The 25,359-nt window shown below is 37.0% G+C and overlaps 1 protein-coding gene across 3 annotated transcripts in view; it reads right to left on the bottom strand.

Annotated features, from left to right (window-relative positions):
• Positions 1–25,359, bottom strand: part of PLXDC2 (plexin domain containing 2) — a 467,700-nt gene that overhangs the window by 22,586 nt on the left and 419,755 nt on the right. For all 3 annotated transcript variants that reach the window (XR_010577861.2, XM_074001155.1, XM_074001156.1), the window contains one exon: positions 18,019–18,179. Coding sequence is in view for 2 of the 3 variants with exons in the window: in XM_074001155.1 (XP_073857256.1) it covers positions 18,019–18,179 (161 nt within the window). In the remaining variant the exon portion in view is untranslated. The remainder of the gene's footprint in view (positions 1–18,018; positions 18,180–25,359) is intronic.

Here is a 25,359-nt window from a genome sequence, read left to right as displayed (position 1 = left end):
GCATACTAAGCTGGAAAATATAATTACACATAGGATGACCATATGATTTATTGTCCAAATTAGGACACTTTTGAGAATAAATGGAGAAACTATTAATAATTACATCAGACAACAGACATGAACTAGAATGGTTCGGGGCAAAGTGGAAAGTATGCGTACCTTAGTTATACCCTCTGTGAGTGTAAGACGCTCTAGCAGACTGTGCTGCACAGACAGATTCTTTGGTTTGGACTAATCTTCTGCGACATGAGCTGAGAATATTCTAGTCTTCTTCAACATTAGCCTTAGTTCATAATATGTTAATAATGCTTTGAGCAGCATCTCTTTATTTTTTGAGCCACATTGCCACAAGTGGTTATTTTCTACCCAAATCATGTAATAATTTGCTATTAGACAGGCAATTTACTCTAAAGAAAAGTACTTTGCAGGGGGTGTGAAAACAAGCCAGTTCACTGCTGCCTAGTGACTGAGTTAAAAGACAAGATAATGCTGCACTGGTCATAAATATCCTAATAAAAGTCGAATGTGAGTTAGTGCTGCCTCCCTACGGCAGACTGGCCATGTTCCTTAAGAAATTGTTCTTGTCAAGTTACCTGTGTCTGGAGTGCCAATGTGTTTCTAAGTGAAGCTAAAGAAATCTGGCAAGTTAAGGTCTAATCAGCAGTGACCTTCGGAATGGTTAATGGTGAGTTATTTTCTATCCTAAAGTAATTGTGTGCTTTACTCCATATTTAATCACACGATTAAGAAAGAACCCAAGAGAATGATTTATGTCATCAAATCTGAGAGTGGACCCATTCATTTGAATATACAGAGTGATCTTATCAGTCAAACTAGGGCAAAACCACACTTACATATATGACCAGTTTCATCCTATGTTTTTAATTTGTATATGTTGGAGTAAAATTAAAAGTTTTAAAGAAACTTTAAAAGGCAGATAGCAAACTTTTTACCTATTTAAGGTCCTACTTTGAAAAATGAGTATCCAAAATGGTGTATATTTTTAAATCTGAGGAACTTGATTTATTTATTTTGGGCACATACTGTATCGTGTCAAATCAACTCAGAGGTTGAAATAAAAATATAATTATGACCCTGAGAAAATGAACAATAAAGTATTAGTGTAGCAGGAAAATAAAAGCTAATATGTAATTTAGAGGATCAATTGTAGAGGCTTTACAGATGCATTTGTAATTATATTGTCAAACAAAGTTGTAACTGGCTAATAACAGTGTTTAATCATTCCTTACTTAGGGCTCCAGTGATATTCATTACTGTCCTGTACACAGATTCATGTAACCTCCACAAAAGTTTTCCTGAGAGTGCACTGCATTCATCCTGTGATAAAGAAGTGCTGATAACCATGGTAATCATATTATGTGAGTCCGATGATAGCTCTGGAAGTCATCCTGTTTGCAACACTTTAAAAACAAAAATAAAAAAAAAGATAAAAAGGCAAGAAGACTGAGATAAAACAATTAGAGCCTACAAAACAACTTTTTTTTTTTTGTTTTTGTTTTGTTTTGTTTTGTACAGTCAATGGTATAATACTCAGAGGTTTGATAGTATGGTTTGTGAATTATTTAGATCATTTCTTCTTTTTCCCTTCCTCTTCTCATTTGGATAACTTAACAATAGCTCAAGACGATTGGGTAGGAGTGGGAAATAAAAGAATCCCTCAAATAAATGATCTGTTTACATAATTTTTGGTTGAAACTGACTACTGTTTAAAATAGCACTTTTAACAAAGTTGAAGGCTGCTTGGGAGAGTCAGCACAGTTGGTTTTAACTCCTGCTTGAGTTACACAGAATGGTTCAGGATTGACCAGAATCACAAAGTTAGTACAAGCTGGAATTGATGCAAAATCTGCTGCCTTCTTGGTGCTAGGGTCTTCCCACTGCATTTTCCTGATTTCTGATTCTGCTTCTGTTAAGCACTAAGCCCTTTGGCAAGTCAATTCTTATCTCACATTCTCCATGTTCTTATACATAAAATAAGAAAGAGGACAGATACTGATTCTCTGCTTAGTACGAAGCTACGGCCTTCAGTCAGCCTTAACAACTAAACACTGCATCATAATAATTTTTTTAAAGGGGCGAATATTTATTTATCAATCACACCACTTTAGTTTTATGCATTTAAATCATACTGTGAATGATTCAACTAAAACATTTCTAATAAGATTTGTATAAAAATGTCTGAGGGCATCAAATCAATATTGTAATTTAAAGAGTTGTTTATCTTTTCAAGCATACAAATGTTCTTTCGGGAAAACAGAGTTTCATGTCTCCTTAGGTGAGACGTATAATGCAAAACGTTATAAATGACTGCATTTGATGTTTCCTTAAGTTCTCTGCTAACTCCTAACTTTCCGTCATTTCATGATGCTGTTTATTGAAGTTACACTTGGATTATTTTAGATGATGCATTTATTCAGCAAATATTTACTAAACATTGTGCTTGCCCTCGGGGATAAAAGCGATGGAATGAGACAGATAATATTGTTTTCTGGAGCGCCTATATTGTTATTACAATTCACCAAGAATAAAATGATATCTCAATGAGGAAAGTCTCTCGATTTAGTTTTAAAGCCAGTTCTTAGAAGAGAACTGATCAGTCAATTCTACCTATTAACCAGTGTTCTGCCTACTCTAACAAATGAAAAAGAATTCTAAATCTCCTAATCTCTGGTTATTTACTTTTCTCACTGAAACAGCATGACTTGTTTCATTTACAAAATAGACGTATACTACATTTTCAATTATCCTAAATATATTCTGCTGAATAGCTCTTACTGATTGGGAGTAAAAATTTAAGGCCAAAAATATAATTATTTAGATTTTAAAAATGTATTTTATTTTGTTTTCCCTTTTTGGGTACTGCTGTAATTTTCAATAAACAATAATTGTTCTTGTATCACTTTCTGTCATTATTTAATTTTTCCCCCAACAATTTCATTAGTTTACATTTGGGTTAGTCACTATAAATATATTTATAATCTTAATTTGCTTTTGATTTTACTTTGCTGAAAATTTTCAATGGCTTTTAATCCACCTGATTCTCTTTTTATAAACCACTCTTTCTAAACAAAGAAATATTCAAATATAATTATGTTGTTTGCTAAAACACACCCAGTCCATTGATTTTCCCTGACTTCTCATTACTCTAATAAATGTCTTACGTGACCTTATATGCACTGGATGGTGACTATTTTCTATGTTAATAATCCCTTTAAGGGAGGCAAGTTCTTTCCATGTGTGAATCCCGGTTCTTCCATCTTGACTTTTCCATTCTCCGGGGACTGTATATCCAGTTGTTGGGGCAGGAGAGAATGTGTGGCAAAGGCACACGTAATTGTTAAAAGCTTTGGCTTAAATGTGACTTTCTGGAGTGACAAGTAGTCACCTCTCCATCTTTGGGTGCAAGACAGTTTGAAAAAGATCTTTAATTGTGCAACTACTTACCAGTCACAACCCTCTACTCTAGAATCGGGAACATGAATTATAGTAAGTACTTAGCCTGCTCTGCTACAAATATCTATCTCTTTTTAATGACTTACATGAGGCTCAGAGACTATAATTATGAAGCATCTAGTAGTTTATATGCCAATATATACAATACTAAATGATATGTAGTATTATCACTAGAAACCTTATTATTATTTTAATGTTCAATAAATGAGCGCTTAGGATGTGCATGTATGTATATGTGTAAATTACCAGTTGCTGTTTAATAAATATAGATGGAGTAACATATAAAAAAAAAACTGTAAGCATGTTCCAAACATTTCCAAAGCGTTTGTTGCCAAATGAAGCAAGCTGAAATATGAGATGTGTGTTACAGCAATAGGTACCTTCAAATGCACAAAGGATAGTCATAAGGCAAAAACGCATGCATGCATTCTGAGTTCTGGCAGAAGGCTGCACCGCTTCCACCAGTGCTTGTAGGATGTCTTTCTGGTCATTTTGTTTATCTGAAGCTCATCTCGGAAAGAGTTTTCAGGAAGAACTCATGGAAAGAATATTGACAGAGTTCCTGCACATGGATAATAATTTATTTATGCTCAATAATTATTGAGCGCATAAATATTTATTTATTTATTAATAAAAATTATTTATTTATTAAATAATTTATTTATGCGCAATTATTAAATAAATTATTTATGCGCTCAACGGTCAGTTTTGCTGGATATGACTTCTTGGCTGACATTTTCCATCCTTTCACACGGTTACTCCATTTTCTTTTCTAGCACAAAATGTTGCTGTTAAAAACTTGATGATTATCTAATTCAGATATGCTTATAATTCAAGTGTTTTCTTTAAGTGCACAAAACTTTTTTCTTTCTTTCTTTTTTTAAATATTATCCAGTGACTTTACTAGAATAAGTCTTGATGTTCATTGTTTTGGGTAAATATTCTCAGGTACATAGCATGCTCTTTCAATATTTAATTTTTTTATTTCAAGAACTAAAAATTTTTTAGTTTGTGGCTTATATTTCTTTTGCTTTGGTTTTTTTCTTTCCTATTATCCAGATGGGGAACCTTCTTTGACAAACTTATTTTTCATTACCTCTCAGATTTTTTTTATCTGATTTAATTCTTTTCAATTAAAAATCTACTTTTAAACCTTTTACTTCTTGTAATCCATTAAGAACTGTGTTTATTTGCTCTTCTATTATTCTAGTTTTTTATTTTCAAAATTATTCTGTTTTCTGTATTTCTAATTCTCACATCTATTTCATTTTTTAGGTGTTCTAATGCTAATTTGGGTTGTTCTTTCATGTTTTAAATCACTTTCTTTATGCTTTTTAGCTAGTTTTAAACTAGGTCCTTAGAGTTTTTATTAGATTTTTAAAAAATTTTTATTTTATGTTTGGGGGTACATGTGAAAGTTTGTTACATAGATAAATACATGTAATGGGGATTCATTGTACTTATTATTACATCCACCAGGCATTAAGCCCAGTACCTGATAGTTATCTTTTCTGCTCCTCTCCCTCCTTCCACCCTTCCCCCTCAAGCAGACCCCAGTGGCTATTGTTTCCTTCTCTGTGTTCATAAATTCTTAAAATTTAGCTCCCACTTATAAGTGAGGACATGCAGTACTTGGTTTTCTGTTTCTGCGTTAGTTTGCTGAGGATGATAGCCTCCAGCTTCATTCATGTTCCCATGAAAGACATGATTTTGTTCTTTTTTATGGCTGCATAATATTCCATGGTGTATATATACCACATTTGCTTTATCCAGTGTGTCATTGATGGGAATTTAGATTGATTCCATGTCTTTGCTATTGTGAACAGTGCTGCAATGAACATTTGAGTGCATGTGTCTTTATGATAGAATGCTTTATATTCCTCTGGGTATATACCCAGTAATGGGATTGCTGGGTCATAGGGTAGTTCTGCTTTTAGCTCTTTGAGGAATTTTCACAATGGTTGAACTAACTTACACTCCCACAAACAGTGCTAAAAGGGTTCCCTCTACTCTACTAGCTCACCAGCATCTGTTATTTTTGACTTTTTAATCATAGCCATTCTGACTGGTGTAAGATGGTAGCTATCTCATTGTTGTTTTGATTTGCATTTCTTTAATGATCAGTGATATGTGGCTTTTTTTTTCATATGCTTTTTGACTGCATGCATGTCTTCTTTTGAGAAGTGTCTGTTCATCTCCTTTGCCCACTTTTTAATGGCGTTGTTTTTCTCTTGTAAATTTGTTTAAGTTCCTTATAGATGCTTGTTATTAGATCTTTGTCAGATGCATAGTTTGCAAATTTTTTCTTCCCTTCTGTAGGTTGACTGTTTACTCTGTTGACAGTTTCTTTTGCTCTGCAGAAACTCTTAAGTTAAATTAGATCCCACTTGTCAATTTTCACTTTTGTTACAATTGCTTTTGGTGTCTTTGTCGTAAAACCTTTTCCCGTTTCTATGTCAGGATGTTATTTCCTAGGTTGTCTTCAGGTGTTTCTATAGTTTTTTGGTTTTTATTTAAGTCTTTGCTACATCTTGAGTTGATTTTTGTGTATGGTGTAAGGAAAGGGTCCAGCTTCAATCTGGTGCATATGGCTAGCCAGTTCTCCCAGCACCATTTATTGAATAGGGAGTCTTTTCCCCATTGCTTATTTTTATCAGTTTTGTCAAAGAAATGATGGTCATAGATGTGTGGCCTTATTTCTGAGCTCTTTATTCTGTTCCATTGGTCTGTGTGCCTATTTTTGTACCAGTACCATACTGTTTTGGTCATTGTAGCCTTGTAGTATAGTTTGAAGTTGGGTAATGTGATTCCTCCAGCTTTGTTCTTTTTGCTCACAGTTGCTTGTTGGAGGTGTGGATAAGGTACTTAGACTCTTTGCTCCTTCGTTAGTCCAGGGGTGGCAATGGCAGTTCCACTGCAGAGGCAGTAGCAGAGAGGCCTTCAGCTGTCCCTGGAGGCTCTGTCCAGGGAGTTGCTGAATTGGTACTGGCTCAATAGGTCTGGCAAGAGGTGGCTGGAGGCCCAGGCCTGCAGGACCTGCCTGGTGAGGAGACATGGGAATGGGTCCCACCTAACAGTCTGGCCACTTTTCTCTAAGGTTGCTGTGGTATGCTTGGGGCCCATGCCAGTCCCTAGTCACCTCAGATTTTTCAGAACCTGTAAGTGTCACCAGTGAAAGCTATGAAACAGTAAAGATGGCAGCAAAGAGGCCTTGGTTGGGAGGCCCCACCCAGTGCGGAGGTAAGGGATTGGGTACCTCTTAGTATTTCTTGAGTCCCTTCCCTTCCCCAGATTTTACAGGACTCCACAAGGTGTCTAGCAGGACTGGAAACAGGAAAACCACAAAGTAAGCCAATAAGCATTGCCTGGAAAACACAGCCGGCCCATGTGAGAAGAGCAGCAGAAAGTGAGAGGGGCAAGTTCCCACTCCAGTTGCAGGTGAGTGCAGGGGACCTGTGTAAGAATTTCTGAAGGGGCAGGAGCAGTATAGCACAAGGAATTCTCAAAACTGACCTGCCAAGGCCATCTTCCACGACAGTGGCCCACACTAGGAGAAAATCCTGGGAGTAAAATGAATAATGAGTAGGATAGGGACAACAGAGATTTATTAGATAAAATAATAAAAAGAAGGAAGAAGATTCCTGTACCAGCCTGGCTAACATGGTAAAACCTCGTCTCTACTAAAAATACAAAAATTAGTCAGGTATGGTGATGGGCGCCTGTAATCCCAGCTACTTGGGAGGCTGAGGCAAGAGTGTTGCTTAAACCCAGGAGGCTGAGGTTGCAGTGAGCCAAAATTGCGCCACTGCACTCCAGCTTCGGCAATAGAGCGAGACTGTGTCTTAAAAAAAACAAACCAAAACAAACAAACAAAAAAATTGAATAGAAAAATGACTTTTCATCTATTTAAAGTTTATCTCACCTACAGTAATTTTAAGTATTATGTTACTTAGAATACGAATGTAGTAATTAGCTGAAAGTAGAAAGTACAGACATAGAATAATTCTGACCCTATATTCATTTACTACGTGATATAAGACAGGATGTATGAATTTTGCATTAAAATTTACTTTGTTTCTATTAAGAAAGCTTTTATACAAGGATTACCACAAGATCATATAGTAAAATAACCTTAATCCATTTTCAAACTAAAAATACCATTGATTGTTCACTTCTAATAAAATTACAAAAAGTATGATTACTACCATCATTTATAATACATTCTTTACATTCATACTCCCTAGATTGCTAATGTTTTGGTCTCTGAAAATTTTATATTTTAATTTTCTTACAATCACAAATAACTCTAGTATTAGTTATAAACCAGAGCATGCCGTAATAATAAACTAATTTAGTTTAGTTGTTTTGTATGTTTGTTAGAAAAGAATACGCTAAATGGAATTGGTGGAAAAGATAATCTTGTAATTGAATAAATTAATTTTTACTGTGAAGCACCAATTATTGCTAAAATTAAAGTTTCTATTATTTGTTTTCACAATAGAAAGGCTTAAGTATTTATTTTAACACTGAACAATTAGCAATGTCACAAGGAAGAAATTACTCAATAGTTGGTACTGTCAGTAGAGTAGTCTCTTCAAGAGGTAACAGAAGAAAAGAATCGGAATACTTAAAACATATATCATGTCCTTAAAATGTCATAATTCAAGCTTACAAATGCCCAAGTGAATTGTAGCTTTGCAGATTTTCATTTATTTATCTGATTCTTTCATCTATTAAGAATCTTTCTGTGGTATCTATCTATCTACCTATCTATCTATCTATCTACCTACCTATCTATCTATCTATTCATCCATCCATCCATCCATCCATCCATCCATCTATCCATCCATCCACCCATCTATGGATTTTCACTGTCTTATGTAGCATTGAAATAATTAGGGAATTAATTAGTAAAAAGAAATTACCACAGATTAGTATGAGATATTTTATTCAGTATTTTCAATAATTCTCCCCAATGAAGGGAAGAAATTATTTCATTAAATTAGAAACACTATTATAGTTTTAGGAATTTAAATGAAAATGTGTTACTCAGAAGAGTAAATTAAGGCTGACATCTATAAAAGAAATCTTATCTTGATGATTACATATACAAGGCAATCATGATGCACTTGAACTGATGTCTTAAAAACATTCAGTGATGTTCATGAATAAAAATTCTAGCATCTTAGAATAGCAATTGAGAAAAGAAAACCACTGACATACATAGAGTGTCTCTTTTTTTCAAGTGACCCAATTTCACCTACTTTTCTCTGCATTTCACTATATTTCTGGAAAGCTGTCATCTACTAATATAGCTTCTTTAATGGGAGTTATATCAAACCATGTCAGATGTGTTTTGCCTTATCTTTCTTTCCTTGCAGCAGTTCATGAAAAATGAACACCATCTTTTGCTTCATCTAAGAAATACAAATAAAAAGTATTTTATTTCAATGAATCATTTTTTCCCCTTGAGTTTTCTTTAAAACTGAAGTTAAGACTAAGAAATACCTTAAGAGCAAAACTCAATTATTAAGAATATGTGACTTCAAGACAAAAAAAGATTTGTGGTTCTATGAAGCGATTTCTCATGAACTACATAGGTTTGTCCACAGATCACGTCTTCCTAACTCCCCAAGTGCGATCCATCCAGCAGCTGCAAAGCAAGATGCCAAACTCTTAGCAAACGCTTTTTTTCTCCCCAGCAGCCTTTGAATTCTTGCCTGGCTCCTTCTTCTGGCTTGTTTCCTGGTGGTACTATTAGTTGCCAGGAAAAGTTGAGGGCCACAGCTGCCTGTGTTTCTTTAATCTTATTCTCCACGGGTTCTTGTGATCCAGAAATATTTCTTGGGATGGGGAATCCCCTTGAGTGGCAAAAAACTTAACAGACTCTTGCTATGATGCTGTGTAGCTGCTCAGGCTAGAGGGCCAGGGTGAGGCATTCTGGTTTGATGTCTTGACTCTGTAACCAGGTGCCATAGGATCCAAACAAATTGTTTCACCATCCTGAGTATTTCTACCTTGGACTTGACTCCAACAAAGGGGTGAAAGGATACTGCCCACTCAGGTTCCAGGAACAGAGGTCTTATCTCTGCTGGTTTGAACTTACTTGGATTTTATATCTACAACCATACAGCTGGGGTTTTATAGCTACAAGAGTGATATGAATCACCTTTTGAAATGTTAATATTAGTTGAAGATGGTGTAGAATCATTTTTTATATCAGACATGTGTCTGTATTAAAGAGAATAATGCAAAACTCATAAAATTTTTAAGATAACACATGAGTCCTCAAGCAAATTTACTTGTGATAGATACTTGGAGAATTCATCTACTTATTTTGGAAAAGTGACAGAATCCCTAGGTTGCACACAGGCTGAAGTTTGTTTTTGCTTTGGTATCCTGATTCTGCTGATAGAAAATAAAAAGTACTCCCAGTAAAAGCAGATATTTTGGTGCCCTGGAAATAATAAGAATTTAAAAAGTGTGGTATGAACAATGACTGGTATTTAGACATTTATGTCCAGATTTTATTATAGAAATAACTAATAACTTCTAATTCAGGCACACTTTAAGAATGGTGAGAGTGTTTTCCCATCAGAAAAACAAATTATTATTATTATTATTATTATTATTATTTTGAGACAGAGTTTCATTCTGTTGCTCAGGCTGGAGTGCAGTGGCGTGATCTTGGCTCACTGCAACCTCCTTCTCCCAGGTCCCAGTGATTTTCCTGCCTCAGTCTCCTGAGTAGCAGGGATTACAGGCACATACTACCATGCCTACTTAATTTTTGTATTTTTAGTAGAGGCGGGGTTTCACCATGTTGGCCAGGCTGGTCTCAAACTCCTGACTTAAAATGACCCGTCCGTCTCAGTCTCCCAAAGTGCTGGGATTACAGGCGTGAGCCACCGCAACTGGCCTAGGAAAATAAACTGCTTTGGAGAGCAGTCTTTTTTTATTCATTTACTCTCTCTCTCTCTCTCTCTCTCTATATATATATATATATATAAAAAATCTATATCTAGAGCTCCATAAAAAGTTCTATGATAAAATAAAGATAATGATGATAAGAATAAGAATGCCACTTATTATCAAGTTGAACCCTCCACCTCCTGAGCTCAAGCGATCAAAAAGGTAACATTGCTCAAGCAATTAAAAAAGGTAACATTTTATCAAATATTTTATGGTGACTGCCTCTTCTGTAAAACTAATCATTCAATGTGAAATCCACACCTAACTTAAAATGTGTTTATCAGCTGTCTCCACCCACTGGAATGTAAGCTCCATGAAGGCAAGGATGATCTTGTTCATTTTGTTTACCAATGTACCTTGGGGACTTGGTGCATAATAGAAGCTCAACAAATATTAAATACATGAATGAATGACTGGTGAACTTATCAGTTGGCTTTGGCAGCCTTCTGCCTCCTCATAAGCTTCTCCTTTCCTTCTTGCTAAAAACCAGTTGATTTCCTACTTTAAAAAACTATGGAACCAACTTTTCTTTCTAATTCTTTCTCTCTGCAAGGTTTTCTCTACAAACCAGCATCATCCGATAGAAATATAGTATGAGCTACGTATATAATTTTAAAAGTGTCTAGTGTCCATTTTAGAAGTAAATATGAATAAAATTAATTGTAATAAAATTTATTTAATACAGTATATCCAAGATACTATAATTTCAACATGTAATTATATAAAAATTATTGATGAGATGTTGACATTATTTTTTGTACTCAGATTTGAAGATCCAGTGTGTGTTTTACACATACCTTGTTCTAGACAAGTCACAGTTTAAGAGCTCAAAGTCCATATAGGTAGCAGCCACATATTGACAGCACAGTTCTGTACCCTGTATTTCTCCAGTCCTCAGGGTAGGAATTATAACTACTATTTACAGGCAAACTCCATTGCCATTGCACGATCTCAGTCCCCTCCTGAAATACAAGGGCCATTGTTCCTACAACTTTTGCTTCTTCCGATTTCATTTTAAATTACTCATTTGAACTGACTCCTTTCTCTCTGAGGACATTTCAAAGCTTTGCAGCATAAGTGGCAGGATTAGGTACTCTTAGTTTTTACTTTTCTATGTAGAAAAAAAAAAATCCTCCAATATTTTATTCATAGAATCTGTCTTCCAAAGCTGTAAATCATTTTTATCATTAGGTTCTTATCAATTTCTCTTTATTTTTATGTGTACAGAACAATCAAAACTGCACATGAGTGTCCAAATACTAGCAATTATTTATGTATACTAAGAAAAATTAAGGACAATGTTCAACATTAATACTTTCAGCAAGATGGCTAGTCTAAATTATTTATTATAGTCCAAATAGAATCCTTTCATTGGAATGTTGATTTTGTGTGATTATCACTTTGTAATATTATTTTCTTGACCTTCAGTTAGATTACATCTTAAGTATTTTATTTAAAAATCTTGAATAGTGATGTGTGTAGAATACCATTCAAGAGTGTAAACATTTATCTCTGTGACCCATATTCATGAAACAATAAAATATACTACAAGTCACAACATTTATGCTTAGCAATGTTCGACAATTATTAAATTTAATGTAAAACCTAGACACATTGACTCTTCCAAAAAGATACTAGTTTCATCAAGATCTTTTAAAAATTAAGGAATTCATGCTTATTATGTGTTCTCTGCCATTTTTTTTCAAGATAATAAACTTCATTTCCAAAAAAAAAATACTTAAAGCATGTGTAGACATTCCTGTATATAATGTGATAGATTTTGGCCAAAATCAGATACCCTTTAGAAAATTAATGTGAAAAGCTAGACACATAAACATGAAATGCAAGCCAGTCAGTCAAAGAAACTACCAAGTCTAAGATCTGAGAATGATGGGGTAATATACAAGATAAGTTAATAAAAAATAGGCTATTCGGCTTGACTGAATAGAAATGGAACATTTTAGAAGAATGGAACTCTGGTACCTAATCTTGTATAAGAAGACACGGGATATTAATAGTTAATTCACTTGTTTATGGGGTGATGATTTGCTTAATTATCTCATTTCCTTTCTACAATAAGAAATCTAAAAGCTAAAGCCCATGTAAGTATTTTATATAAGGAATGCTGTTTGGGTCCACAAAATGTATAATAACTGGTGTATCTTTTCTGCAAGAACAAAATACACAGCTAACAGCCACTGACATTATCATCACTAAAAATAGACAATAATAGCAACAGCTACATGAATTGTTGTCATGCTTTTGGCAATATTTACTACATTTTTTTATACCATTCATTTCCTTCCTTTGATTCTACTTTTGGAAATCCGTTTCAAGGACATAATGTATGTCCTTGTATATATATCAGCCGACATTTCTACATACAGCATATGAAGAAAAACCCTTTACACATAGGGAGGCAGCACAGCCTGGTGGTTATGGGCATAGTCTCTGGAGTTGGAGAGCCTGGGCTTAAATCCTGACTCCACTAATGACCAAATGCGTGATGGTGAGAACTTACTTAAGGCCCATGCTTCAGCTTCCTCATCTATGAGATGAAGATAACCTTTGTATCACACAGGGTCTTCATGAGGATTAAATGAGGTAATAAGTGTCAATCACTTTATTAGTGTATTTGATAAGTGTTGGCTGTTACTATTAATATGTTTATAATGGGGATGATTAAAAATAAGAAAAAGTAGGAAGAGCCGCATTGCTCTGCGATAAGACACTGGGTGCATGAGCTCTGATATATACACTCCAAGGCAGAGTCATGAATTTTTTTTTTTTTTTTTAAAAAAACAGGGTCAGGGTCTCACTCGTTCACCCAGGCTGGAGTGCAGTGGTGCGATCTTGGCTCACTGCAACCTCCGCCTCCCAAGTTCAAGTGATTCTTCTGCCTCAGCCTCCCGAGTAGCTGGGGCTACAGGCGCGTGCCACCATGCCTGGCTAATTTTTGTATTTTTAGTAGAGATGGGGTTTCACCATGTTGGCCAAACTGGTCTCAAACTCTGGACCTCAAGTGGTCTGCCTGCCTCGGCCTCCGAAAATGCTGGGGTTACAGGCATGAGCCACCGCTCCCAGCCTAGAATCATTCAATTTCATCACATTATATACAGTGTTTAGCACAGGAACTAACTCATACAAGTGTTTAGTGAAGTCTGGATTTCACTGTGAAATATTCAAGATATCCATTGGGTTACATTTTAATAACTGAAACTGGGACATATCTTATAGTCAAGGGTGTGTTACAGTTTAATTGGAAGTGTGTGATGCATCTCACATTTGACGCACTCTGTGCTCAACAGAATAATGGCCTCCCAAAGATGTCCACGTCCTAATCTCCAAAAGGTGTCAATGTTACCTTACAAGGAACTTTGCAGATGTGATTCAGTTAAGGACCTAGAGATGCAGAGATTATTCTAGATTACCCAGGTGAGCCCAATGTAGTCACAAGGGGGCCTTACAACAAGGAGGCTGGAGGGTCAACGTTCGTGGTAGGAGATGTGATGGTGGGAACAGAAGTTGGAATGATATGGAGAAGAAACCATGAGCCAAGGAACACATGCAGCATGTAGAAGCTGAAAATGGCAAGGAAACGATTAAGCCCTGAAACCTCCAGAAGGAACCAGCCCTGTCAATATCCTGATTTTAGCACTTCTGACCTCCAGAGCTGTAAGCCAAGTGTGTGTTATTTTAAGTAACTAGGTTTGTGGCAATTTGTTGCAACAGCAGTAGAAAACTAACACACAGTCTTCATCTGAATGAAAGGAGGTCCTTTTTGACTTGTAGGCACATGTTAGGCTCTCAGTGTATTCCGAGTTACCACTTGACTGCATAAGAGGCAGTCAGTATAAAACTATTGAACAAATGTTGAATAGAATAGAATACAAACATTAAAATTATGTTTACAAAGCCATCATAATAAAACAGAAAAATGTTATTTAAAAAAGAATACCTATGTGTATTACAGTGAAATCACCACTGTATTAAATGGGCAAACATCAAATTATGTACATGCAAATTCCAGAAGAAAATAAATGAAACTATTAATAGTCATCAATTCTGCATGCTGGAACCTATAAATGACTTTCTTTTTTCTTCCTTTTACATTTCTGCACTATCTCAATTTTCTATAAAGAATGGTATCATTTTCATAAAAGAAGAAAGCACATCAATTTCATTTCAAAAGTAGATAGGAATATAGTATGGAACATCAAAGGCAATGAAAAAAATGTTGTTATATTCAGTTCCCTCATTTATGCAACAACAATTCTAATGTGACTAATAATTTAAAATCTTCAAATTTACACGTCTGCATATCACAAACAGAATGGTCATCGTGGATCTGTTTTGATTTTGCAAACAGTGGTCAGTTTTAATAATAGTAAAGTTATGACTATCACCTCCAAAAATCAGCTGCTGCCCAGCCACTGTGAGCCGCATGACCCCAGCAGCGTGTCAGATAGGTAGAGATTTAAGCAGACTCTGGCAATTGACTCCACAGGAAGGAAAAAAAGTCAAGAGGAGAAAAGCTGAGAGACCTGCTGAGTGACTCTGCTTTGCTTACACGTGAAAAGAAGAAAGAGTTATTCTTAGAACTATGGCTCTTTGACCTTGGATAAGTCATTCCACTCCTCTCAGCCTCACTCAGTCTCCTTTTGTGTTAGGAGAGTATAGAGCTAAATTATCTCTAAGATTCCATCTAGCTCTCATATTCTATAAATACATGTGTATGTATACATATACAAACACTCCACACATCTGACATACAGGCTCTGAGACATAAGACAATGAGACTAATACTCAAAACAATATTCCACTATTTTTGCAGTCATATGTGGGTTGCTTTGAACCAGCTTTAACTAGATCTTTCATACTGTGCAATTTGCCGCTAATACCATCACCATCAGATATTCACAGTGTCTTCTTTTTCACTATGTCAGAAAATAAACTGCACAGTTTGAAAAGGCTTAAACATGTGAGGGGGTTACGGCAGTAGCAGCAGCCTGAGGTCTGGCTAGTCCCTGAGGCTTTCTAGCTTGTCACTCAGCAGCTCTTTGAAGAATGCATTTGTAACTTTGAGAAGGTTGTCTACTTTCTTCCGAGAAAACCAAGCACATTAACAGAACTTAATAACAGATTTTCAATTCAAGGCAATGCCTGATAATACCTCAATTACTGAATCAAATGAAGATGCCATTTCTGAAATACGTTTTGTATGAAATTTCACTGGAAGTCTGAAATGTCCTAGAATATTTATTATGAACGTTTTTCCAGGAAATATTGGCAGAATCCCTATTTTTCAAAGGAAACGTAAGTGATTTAATCCAAATCTTAAGGCACTTACAAGTCTTGCAGGGTGGAATAAATCATGCGCATACTGAACTCTAATGCAAAACAGAAAGATGAATGCCAGAGAAAGGCAGGGGTGTATCCCTGTAGATAGAGTTTCAGAAGAGAAAGAGATTATACCCAGCTGCCGAGCAGGAAGATGGTCTAAAGAAGCTTATGGGGTACACCGTATCAAAGGCCTTTTGGCTTCTGAATTCAATAACTAATATGGGAGTGGAGGATTTTTTTTTTTTTTTAGACTGGGCCTCTCTATCACCCAGGCTGGAATGCAGTGGCACAGTCATGGCTCACTGCAGCCTTGACCTCCTGGGCTCAAGCAATTCTCCCATTTCAGCCCCCAAAGTAGCTTGGACTACAGGCACACGCCACCATGCCCCATTCATTTTTTTCTATTTTTTTTTTTTTTTTTTAGAGATGAAGTTTCACCATGTTGCCCAGGCTGGTCCCAAACTCCTGGGCTCAAGCAATCTGTCTGCCTCAGCCTCGCAAAGTGCTGGGATTACAGATGTGTCACTGTACCTGACCAGGAGGAATTTTTGATGGAGGAACTAGAATGAGCAATGTTTTTGTGACATGGAGAATTTGGGCTGTGTACAGAGACAACCAAAACATGAAATTTGACAGAAATGCCAACTCCAGATTAGGGAGCCAAGAGAATAAAGATTGAAATGACACGTAAGATTGAGAGTGCCAAGGCCTTGAGCCCCCAAAGAAGGAAAAGGAGACGGCACTTTCTTCTACAGACAGTTGTGAGCCATCTAGGACGTTTAAGCAATTGTTTGATTTGCATTTATTCACCTCTCCCCATTATAAGGAGCATAGGTAATTTTAACTCCATAGTTTAAAAGGCATTATAATTTCTCACTCAACAAGTGACCATAATTCCAAGCAACCTTTCCATGCGTCACACAATGAATAATTCTAATTCTGTGTTTGAAATTCTGCAAGAGAAGATTTCCTTTATTGCTTTAGTATTTCTAGTTTTATTTGGTGTTGGAAGAGGAGTGGTTCCATTCAGATGTGAGAGTCAAAGGTGCACATGTGACCAGGCATGGTGGCTCACACCTGTAATCCCAGCACTTTGGGAGGCCAAGGCGGGAGGATCACTTGTGGTCAGGAGTTTGAGACCAACCTGGCCAACATAGTGAAGACCTGTCTCTACTAAAATACAAAAATTAGCTGGGTGTGGTGGTGCTTGCCTGTAGTCCAAGCTGCTCAGGAGGCTGAGGCACAAAAATCGCTTGAACCTGGAAGGCAGAGGTTGCAGTGAGCCAAGATTGCACCATGGCATTCCATCCTGGGCGACAGAGTGAGACTCTGTCAAAACAACAACAACGACAAAAAACAAAACAAAACAAAACAAGAAAAAACTGCATCATATGCATGGGGCCCAGGAAACCCAACCTTCTGGAGGACAGAGATGACTTGGTCACACAGACAGACGCACAGACTGTATCCACTGGTCTCCAGGCTTCCTGGTTTCAGCCTTTTAGACCCCAGGGCTTAGCCATAGCTCCTTATGCACAGCCCCTTGCCTTCCCACCTGTTTACTCCTCAGCACTGGCACCAAACCTATATTCTGTACATGAAGACATAACACTTATTCAGTATGGTGCTCTCGTTCCGTGTCTGTGTGGATATGTGTGTCTGTGCATTTATATATAAATGTACAAATATACACACATTATGCAAAATGGCAACAGCATATACCATTATTTTATTTTTATATCTGTCATTTTGTGGTGAAAGCCATATTTTTTCCAAACAGTTTGTGAGCATTTTGAGAAGAGGCCCATCATATTGTATCATGCACACAGCCAATACTCAATTAGCATTCACTGAGCAATTGACTTAAGCTAAGTCTTTAGCCTCCCAGATACGTAGTATTTCCTCCTAGGACAAGGAGAGCAGCTGGTTAACATACTTGGTGTAAAAGGACCAAAAAGTATGGTTCCCATTTTCTTTTAGATCTCAGAAAGACAAGATAGTTTATGTCTTTAAAAGCTCCAGAGATAAGGTAACTGAACCCATCATCTGAAAGCAATCTATCAATATGTATGAGAGTGCATGGGTGAGAGCATCCATGTGTGTGAAATCAGAAACCTCGAAACTGAAAAATGGAGAAATCATGCGGTAAATATTAAATCCAGGTGGTGTTAGCAAACGGATACAGTTCATCAACTGGCGTGGTTTTCATGTGTTCAACTCAACACTTACCTCAATAAAGAAGATGCTGGCTGCTGATGTTGGGTGGTGATACATATAGACTGTCACAAGGATGGCTGTGGCTATAATGAGGACCAGGATGAGGATTCCAACGATGAGGCCAGCGTGGAGGGTTCCCCCTTTCTTCTCAGCTGCACTGTCATCTGTAGAAGCTGAAAGAACATCCCAGCTGTCAGGACGGTCATGAGCTTACCCTTAAGTTTGCATTTTCATCTAAGGAGATATTTGTGTTTTTAATAAAGTACGACTGGATCTTTACTTCCTGGACAACTTTTCCACGACACCAATTTTACAGGTGAGGTGCTCTTCATGTGGGCAATGAAGAATCCACAGGATTCGTGAGTAAAAATACATTTATCACTGTGTTTTATTTTTATTTTTTATTTTTTGAGATGGAGTTTTACTCTTGTTACCCAGGCTGGAATGCAATGGCATGATCTTGGCTCACTGCAACCTCTGCCTCCTTGGGTTCAAGTGATTCTCCTGCCTCAGCCTCCTGAGTAGCTGGGATTACAGGTGTGAGTCACCAAGCCTGGCTAATTTTGTATTTTTAGTAGAGACAGGGTTTCACCATGTTGGTCAGGCTGGTCTCAAACTCCTGACCTCAGGTGATCCGCCCACCTCAGCCTCCCAAAGTGCTGGGATTACAGGCATGAGCCACTGCGCCTGGCCTGTGTTTTAAAATTTCTAGTTGGGTAAGCAAAATGAATACTTTTTATTCTCAAAGTACTGTGGGATACCTCAAACTCTAATTAACTACACACTAAATTTAACTTTGATTTTTCTCATTAAACCAACAAAGTTACCTAGGGAAAAGCTGATTAATTTTGAAAGCTCCTCTCACGGAAATTTTAAATTCAAGAGTACTGGACATCTTTTGGTAAGCTACATAAGCATTTTCAGAAAGTTTGTACATGAACTCCAAGCAAAATTTGTGAAAAATCTGTTTTAAGCAAAAATACTTTAAAAAAGTGTAACAGATGGATGCTTAATGACCCTCAAATAGTTTTGATCACTATCTGAAGGGAACGTCACAGCAAAGGAAAACATTCCACAACACCCCAGAACAGTATCATTCCCTCTAACTTTTACTGAGATGCTTTTCACTGTAATACACATTTTTTTTCTGAGTTAGCAAAGGGAGGAATTAAATTTCTAAAGTAATAACTATCCTAACCAAAGCCAGCCAGCCAAATACAACTAATCTCTAAAGTCTTCTTTTACTAAAATTCTGTAATTGTTGATGATTACTCAGGCATTTAGAGATCTTCCTGAATTATGTACAGCAGTAACTATATCTTAAGTGCACCATATGACTGGAATTCTGAATTATGAGATAATTCTTTAAGATGAACAAAAGTTTCAGATCAGTGGCTCTCAATCCTTTCTTTCTTTTTTTTTTTTTTTTCCTTTGAGATGGGAATCTTGCTCTGTCACCCAGGCCCAAGTTGGAGTGCAGTGGTGCAATCTCAGCTCACTGCAACCTCCACCTCCCAGGTTCAAGCAATTCTCCTGCCTCAGCCTCCTGAGTAGCTGGGATTACAGGCGCCCGCCACCATGCCTGGCTAATTTTTGTAATTTTAGTAGAGATGGGGTTACACCGTGTTGGCCAGGCTGATCTTGAACACCTGACCTCAAGTGATTCACCCACCTCAGCCTCCCAAAGTTCTGGGATTACAGGCGTGAGCCTTTGCATCCGGCCTCAATACTTTCAAGAACAATTTACCTCTTTGTTATTTTTACCCTTTGCCTCTATGTTGTAAACATTTTTTTGTCTATTAAACTTCGTTTAATAAGCACTGATTTCTTTCTTTCATTTTACATTTTTTTAAAGAAAAACCAAACATGGATGTCTATCACAATGTGTGGTCCACATGAACGAATGGAATTCCAGATAAAGTGGAGAAACATGACCTCCTAATTCTTTCTACCTCCCCTCTACATTTTTATTGCTCTCGTTAACTCCTTGCTTGAGAACTGCGGTTGGTGTTCAGTAATCCTTCTCCAAATCTAGTAACGCTGAAAATTCTAAAGATTTCCCTTATGTAACAGAAATTCATTAGTGAAAGAAGATCAAATTTAGAGTAATTCATTATATAATAGCTCATTTACACTGTGCCAGGGATCATTGTATTGCTTTGCAAGTACCCAACCAACAACCCTAAGAGGTAAGCACTACTATTATTTCTGTTTTATAATAAGGAAGTCGAGGCACAGGATAATTAGAAAATGAGCTAGGGTTGCAAAACTATTACGGTAAAACTGAGCTCACACACTAGCAGTCTGGCCTCCATGTCTGAATTCTGGACCTCTGGTCAATGCCTCCTCAATGAACACTGGGCTGTAGGTCCTGCTATTTCCTCTTATTTCATGTTGTGAGTTCTTCTAGCAAATAATTCTGAAAAGAATCTGGTAACTTCAAGCAAAGAAAAACTAATGGGAAAAACAGTTAAAGAATTACCACTGGAGCTGGGCGTGGTTGCTCACGCCTGTAATCCCAGCACTTTGGGAGGCCGAGGCAGGTGGATCACCTGGGGTCAGGAGTTTGAGAACAGCCTGGCCAACACGGTGGAAACCCTGTCTCTACTAAAAATACAAAAAATTAGCCAGGCGTGGTGGCGGGTGCCTGTAATCCCGGCTACTCAGAAGGCTGAGACAGGAGAATTGCTTGAACTCGAAGGCGGGGGTTGCAGTGAGCCGAGATCCTGCCACTGCACTCCAGCCTGGGTGACAGAGCGAGACTAAACCTTACAAAAAAGAATTAACATTACACCTCCAAGATGACAGAGGCTATGTCTTTGGGCTGGGTCTTAGATCAGTATCTGCCATCACAAACATTTTCATCTGTATTTGGTGAGAAGGGAGGAGGAACAGAGAGGAAGGAAAAAGATAAAAATAAAGGCTTTTGGAAATAGGTTACAGTATTAGAATGACCACATTGCCAATAAAAATCAAGTGAGGCTATAATAAATGACCTCATCTGTCTGGTCTTCAGTTAGCCTTATCTCCAAAATGCAGTCAATAACAGTAATTACCCCACAGGGTTGATATGAGAATTCCACATTTAATACATATAAAGTTCTTAGGAGAGTATGTGACTCATAATAAGCACTTAATGAATATTGAGATATTATTATCGTACTTTTTATATGAGGCAGGTTGAGGCAAATTATACAGTCAGATTCATGACAATATATAAACTGTGTTTTTGCCCTTAACATGTGTTGCTTTTAAAAATTTGGCCTCATCCTTAAGTATGCTTGTATTATTGCATCTTGTGGGCTTGGCTATTTTCTTATTTTTTATAAGAGTATGACACATTGCTTTCCTGGGAAAACAGGATTAATTGAAAATGTGGCTTTAGGGGAAATGTAGCAAAAATATCTACTTGACTCAAAAACGAAGCTTTGACTGTTTCTTCAAATCCTTCCCTCCCTCTTCCATTCGTCTTTCCATCCCTCCATCCCTCTCCTTTCTGCTGTTTTTTATCCTCCCTTTCTCCATCCATCCATCCATCTATCCAACCATTCAGGGTCTGATTCTATTTCTGGGGTTTGTCTTTGGGCTGGGTTTTAGGTCAGTATCTGCCATCATAAACAGTCCTTTATACACAGCATGCCAAGTTTTAGCCTCACAAATTTCAGCCTCACTTCCTCTTCTTTTATTTTTTATTTTTGAGACAGAGTCTTGCTGTCACTCAGGCTGGAGTGCTGTGGTGTGATCTTGACTCACTGCAGCTTCGAACTCCTGGGCTCAAGTGATCCTCCTGCTTTGGCCTCCCAAGTAGCTGATGCTACAGGCATGTGCCACCATGCCTGGTTAATTTTTTTTTGTAGAGACAGATTGTCACTATGTTGCCCAGGCTTGTCTTGAACTCCTGGGCTCAAGTATTCCTCCTGCCTCAGCCTCCCAAAGTGCTGGGATTACAGACATGTGCCACTGCACCTGAATTAGTCTTACTTCTTTTGTGTATGCAGGAATGGACAGGGAAGATTAAGGTATTTGTGAGTTGACCTCAGGTTGCTACTTCCCAAATGGGCTGGAGGACCAGCACCTGTTAAGGAGGCAGCCCTTCCCAGGAAGGAAGAAAGAAGAGTGCAAGGGTCATGTTTTACTAAATAAGAGTCCTTGTCAGAAATAAAATTATTTTTGTCTTGCAGTACATAAATTGCCAATCTTTGGAATATAACAGTCAGAACCAGATTTGCACCTTGAGTGTGGTAAACCTCACTACCTTTATTTAGACATAAATACTCTCACAATTATTATTTATTCATACTTCCAATAATAATTTAGTTATATTATCTCCTTTTAAAAATGTTTCTTTACATTTCTGTTTTAGATGCCAAGACACTGCGGCCATATCTAATAATGCAATTTGTACAGTCTAGTTTATTCCTAGCCAAATAACCATTTAATGACATTTTTGGATGATGATTAATTTAATAAAATAAACAGCTTTCATGGATTCTCAATACTAACCAGAAGACAAAATAAATATTTCCAGATCTATGAGTATAACATGACTTGATTTGTTCTAACAGAGCAAGTCATTTAAGGAAAAATGTAGCATACACAATTCCAAAATATTACAAGAGTTTCTTTGTGTCACATACCAATGACTATTTCAAAATGCTTTAGAGTGACCATCCGAATGGAGTGACCAAAATTGCACACATAGTTTTGGAGAAAGCATTTTTCTACTCTCGTATTATTTAACCTTTTTTTTTTTTTTTTTTTTTTTTTGGCTACTGCAATGATTCTACAATTTCCTTCACAGTACAAGCATCTCTATTCCGGCTTCTTTCTATGGGCTTTAGGTGAGCGTGTATTGGCAGGTATTATGATGGCTTAATTAGAGGTCATTAAATCTGAAGGTGCAGGAAGCATTCCATTGATATGCTTTGATTTTAAATTCTTTCACTACTTGGTTTTCAGTTTAATATCATGCTTGATCAAATTGTACAGATTTTGCATATTTATGGAGATCTGCGGACAGAATTTAGAGTATACTGGGTATATACTCAAAAGGATATAAATGATTCTACCATAAAGACACATTATGTCCATTGCAGCACTGTTCACAATAGCAAAGACATGGAATCAACCTAAATGCTCATCAACGGTAGACTGGATCAAGAAAATGTGGTCCATATACACCACGGAATTCTATGCAGCCATAGAAAAAGAATGTGATCCTATTCTTTGAAGGAAGCAACATGGAAAGAGGTGGAAGTCGTTGTCCTAAGCAAACTAACACAGGACCAGAAAACCAAATACATTATGTTCTCACTCGTAAGTGGGTGTTAAACATTGAGTACATATGGACACAAAGAAGGGAACAACAGATACCAGAGCCTACTTGAGGGTAGAGGGAGGCAGGAGGGTGAGGATGAAAAAACTACCTATTGGGTACCATGTTTATTATCTGGGTGATGAAATAATCTGTACAATAAACTCCTGTGATAATTTACCTATAAAACAAACCTACACAGGTACCCCTGAACCTAAAATAAAAGTTAAAAAAAAATAGGCACCTCAAATGCAAAACTGAAATTTAGAAAACGTAAATGCTTACTAATTCCCATAACTGAAGTTTAGTTCATTCACCTCAAGGGAAGACTGCTTGAGTATACTCATTTCCCTCCTGCAAAAAATACAATAAACTAAGATGTCAATCTGTGGCTCGACTGATTGTTCTTTTAAATTGGCAGATAGAAGTATGTCAAAGAGAATTCTGAACTTGCTTCAGGGACAAACTTCTCAGTAAGCTTGATATGGTTTGGCTCTGTGTCCCCCCCCAAATCTCTTCTTGAATTGTAATCCCCATGTGTTAAGAGAGGGACCTGGTGGGAGGTGATTGGATCACGGGAGTGGTTTCCCCCATGCTGTTCTTGTGACAGTGAGTTCCCATGAGATCTGATGGTTTGAAAGTGCCACTTCCCCCTTCTTTCTCTTTCTGTCCTGCCACCTTGTGAAGAAGGTGTTTGCTTTTCCTTCGCCTTCTGCCATGACTGTAGGTTTCCTGCGGTCTCCCCAGCCATGCAGAACTCTGAGTCAATTAAACCTTTTTTGTTCATAAATTACCCAATCTCAGGGAGTTCTTGATAGCAGTGTGAAAATGGACTAATACAAAGCTCATCAGAGTCTAGTCGGTTTTAGGGGAAATTAAAGAAACATGAGAAGGAATCTAGTCTTAAGACCTAAACTCTTCCTCTATTCATACAAACATCTTATGAGCTGTCATTCATGTCCAAAAGCAAACAAAAACTAAACAAGCATCCTTCTCACACGCTTAGTAAAACATAACACACAGAAGAATTCAAATCTTTAGTCTTTGTAAAGCCTTACCTTGTGTATTAAAATAAGAGGAATTAATAACAGGCAACAAGAAGCCATAAAAGAGTCTCCAAGCCAAAAAAGGAAATACAGGAATATACTTAAAAAATCTCCAAAGTAAAGGCCTTTTTTTGCACTGTGCTTAAGATATTTTTAATATATAAATGAAGCAGAGAAAATCAATAGTATTCAATATAATATACTCTAATCTGACCCAGTGAGTGTCATTACTTTTCAACGCTTTATGAAATGCAGATCAATATTTAGACACAGAGAAGACTGTAAGAACTGTCAATTCTATGAAAGCAATCTGCTATTTTTGGGAAAATTTTTGCTACCATAATAGCAAAAACAATATATACACACTCATATATATATGTGTGTGTGTGTGTGTGTATATATATATATATATATATATTTTTTTTAGATGGAGTCTCTGTCTACTCTCACTATTGCCAAAGCTGGAGTGCAGTGGCGTGATCTCGGCTCACAGCAGCCTCTGCCTCCTGGGTTCAAGCAATTCTCCTGTCTCAGCCTCCTGAGTTGCTGGGACTACAGGCACAGGCTGCCACGCCTGGCTAATTTTTGTGTTTTTAGGAGAGGCGGGGTTTCACCCTGTTGGCCAGACTGGTCTTGAACTCCTGACCCCAAGTGGTCCATGTGCTTCAGCCTCCTAAAGTGCTGGAATTACAGGTGTGAGCCACTGCGCCTGGCCAAGACAACATATTTTTAAAATATATTAAGTACATACTAGAAAATATTCAAGACCTCACGTCAATGTGTTTAATTTGGAGGAGTCTATGAATCATGGAAAATAAAGAAGGAGGAAAGATGAAAGGAAAAGGAGGTAGAAAAAAAGAAGATAGGAGGAAAAAGGAAGAAAATGTTACATATATATGTATATATATGTGTATATATGTGTGTATATATGTGTATACACATATTTATTTACTTTTTTCAAAGTGTAGCATTTAATGTTAAAACTCTCTATAT

The sequence above is a fragment of the Macaca fascicularis genome, chromosome 9, assembly GCF_037993035.2.
Source record: "Macaca fascicularis isolate 582-1 chromosome 9, T2T-MFA8v1.1".
Lineage (NCBI taxonomy): Eukaryota > Metazoa > Chordata > Mammalia > Primates > Cercopithecidae > Macaca > Macaca fascicularis.
The sequence above is the reverse complement of the archived record's forward strand: the minus strand, read 5'-3'. Positions and strand labels throughout refer to the sequence as shown.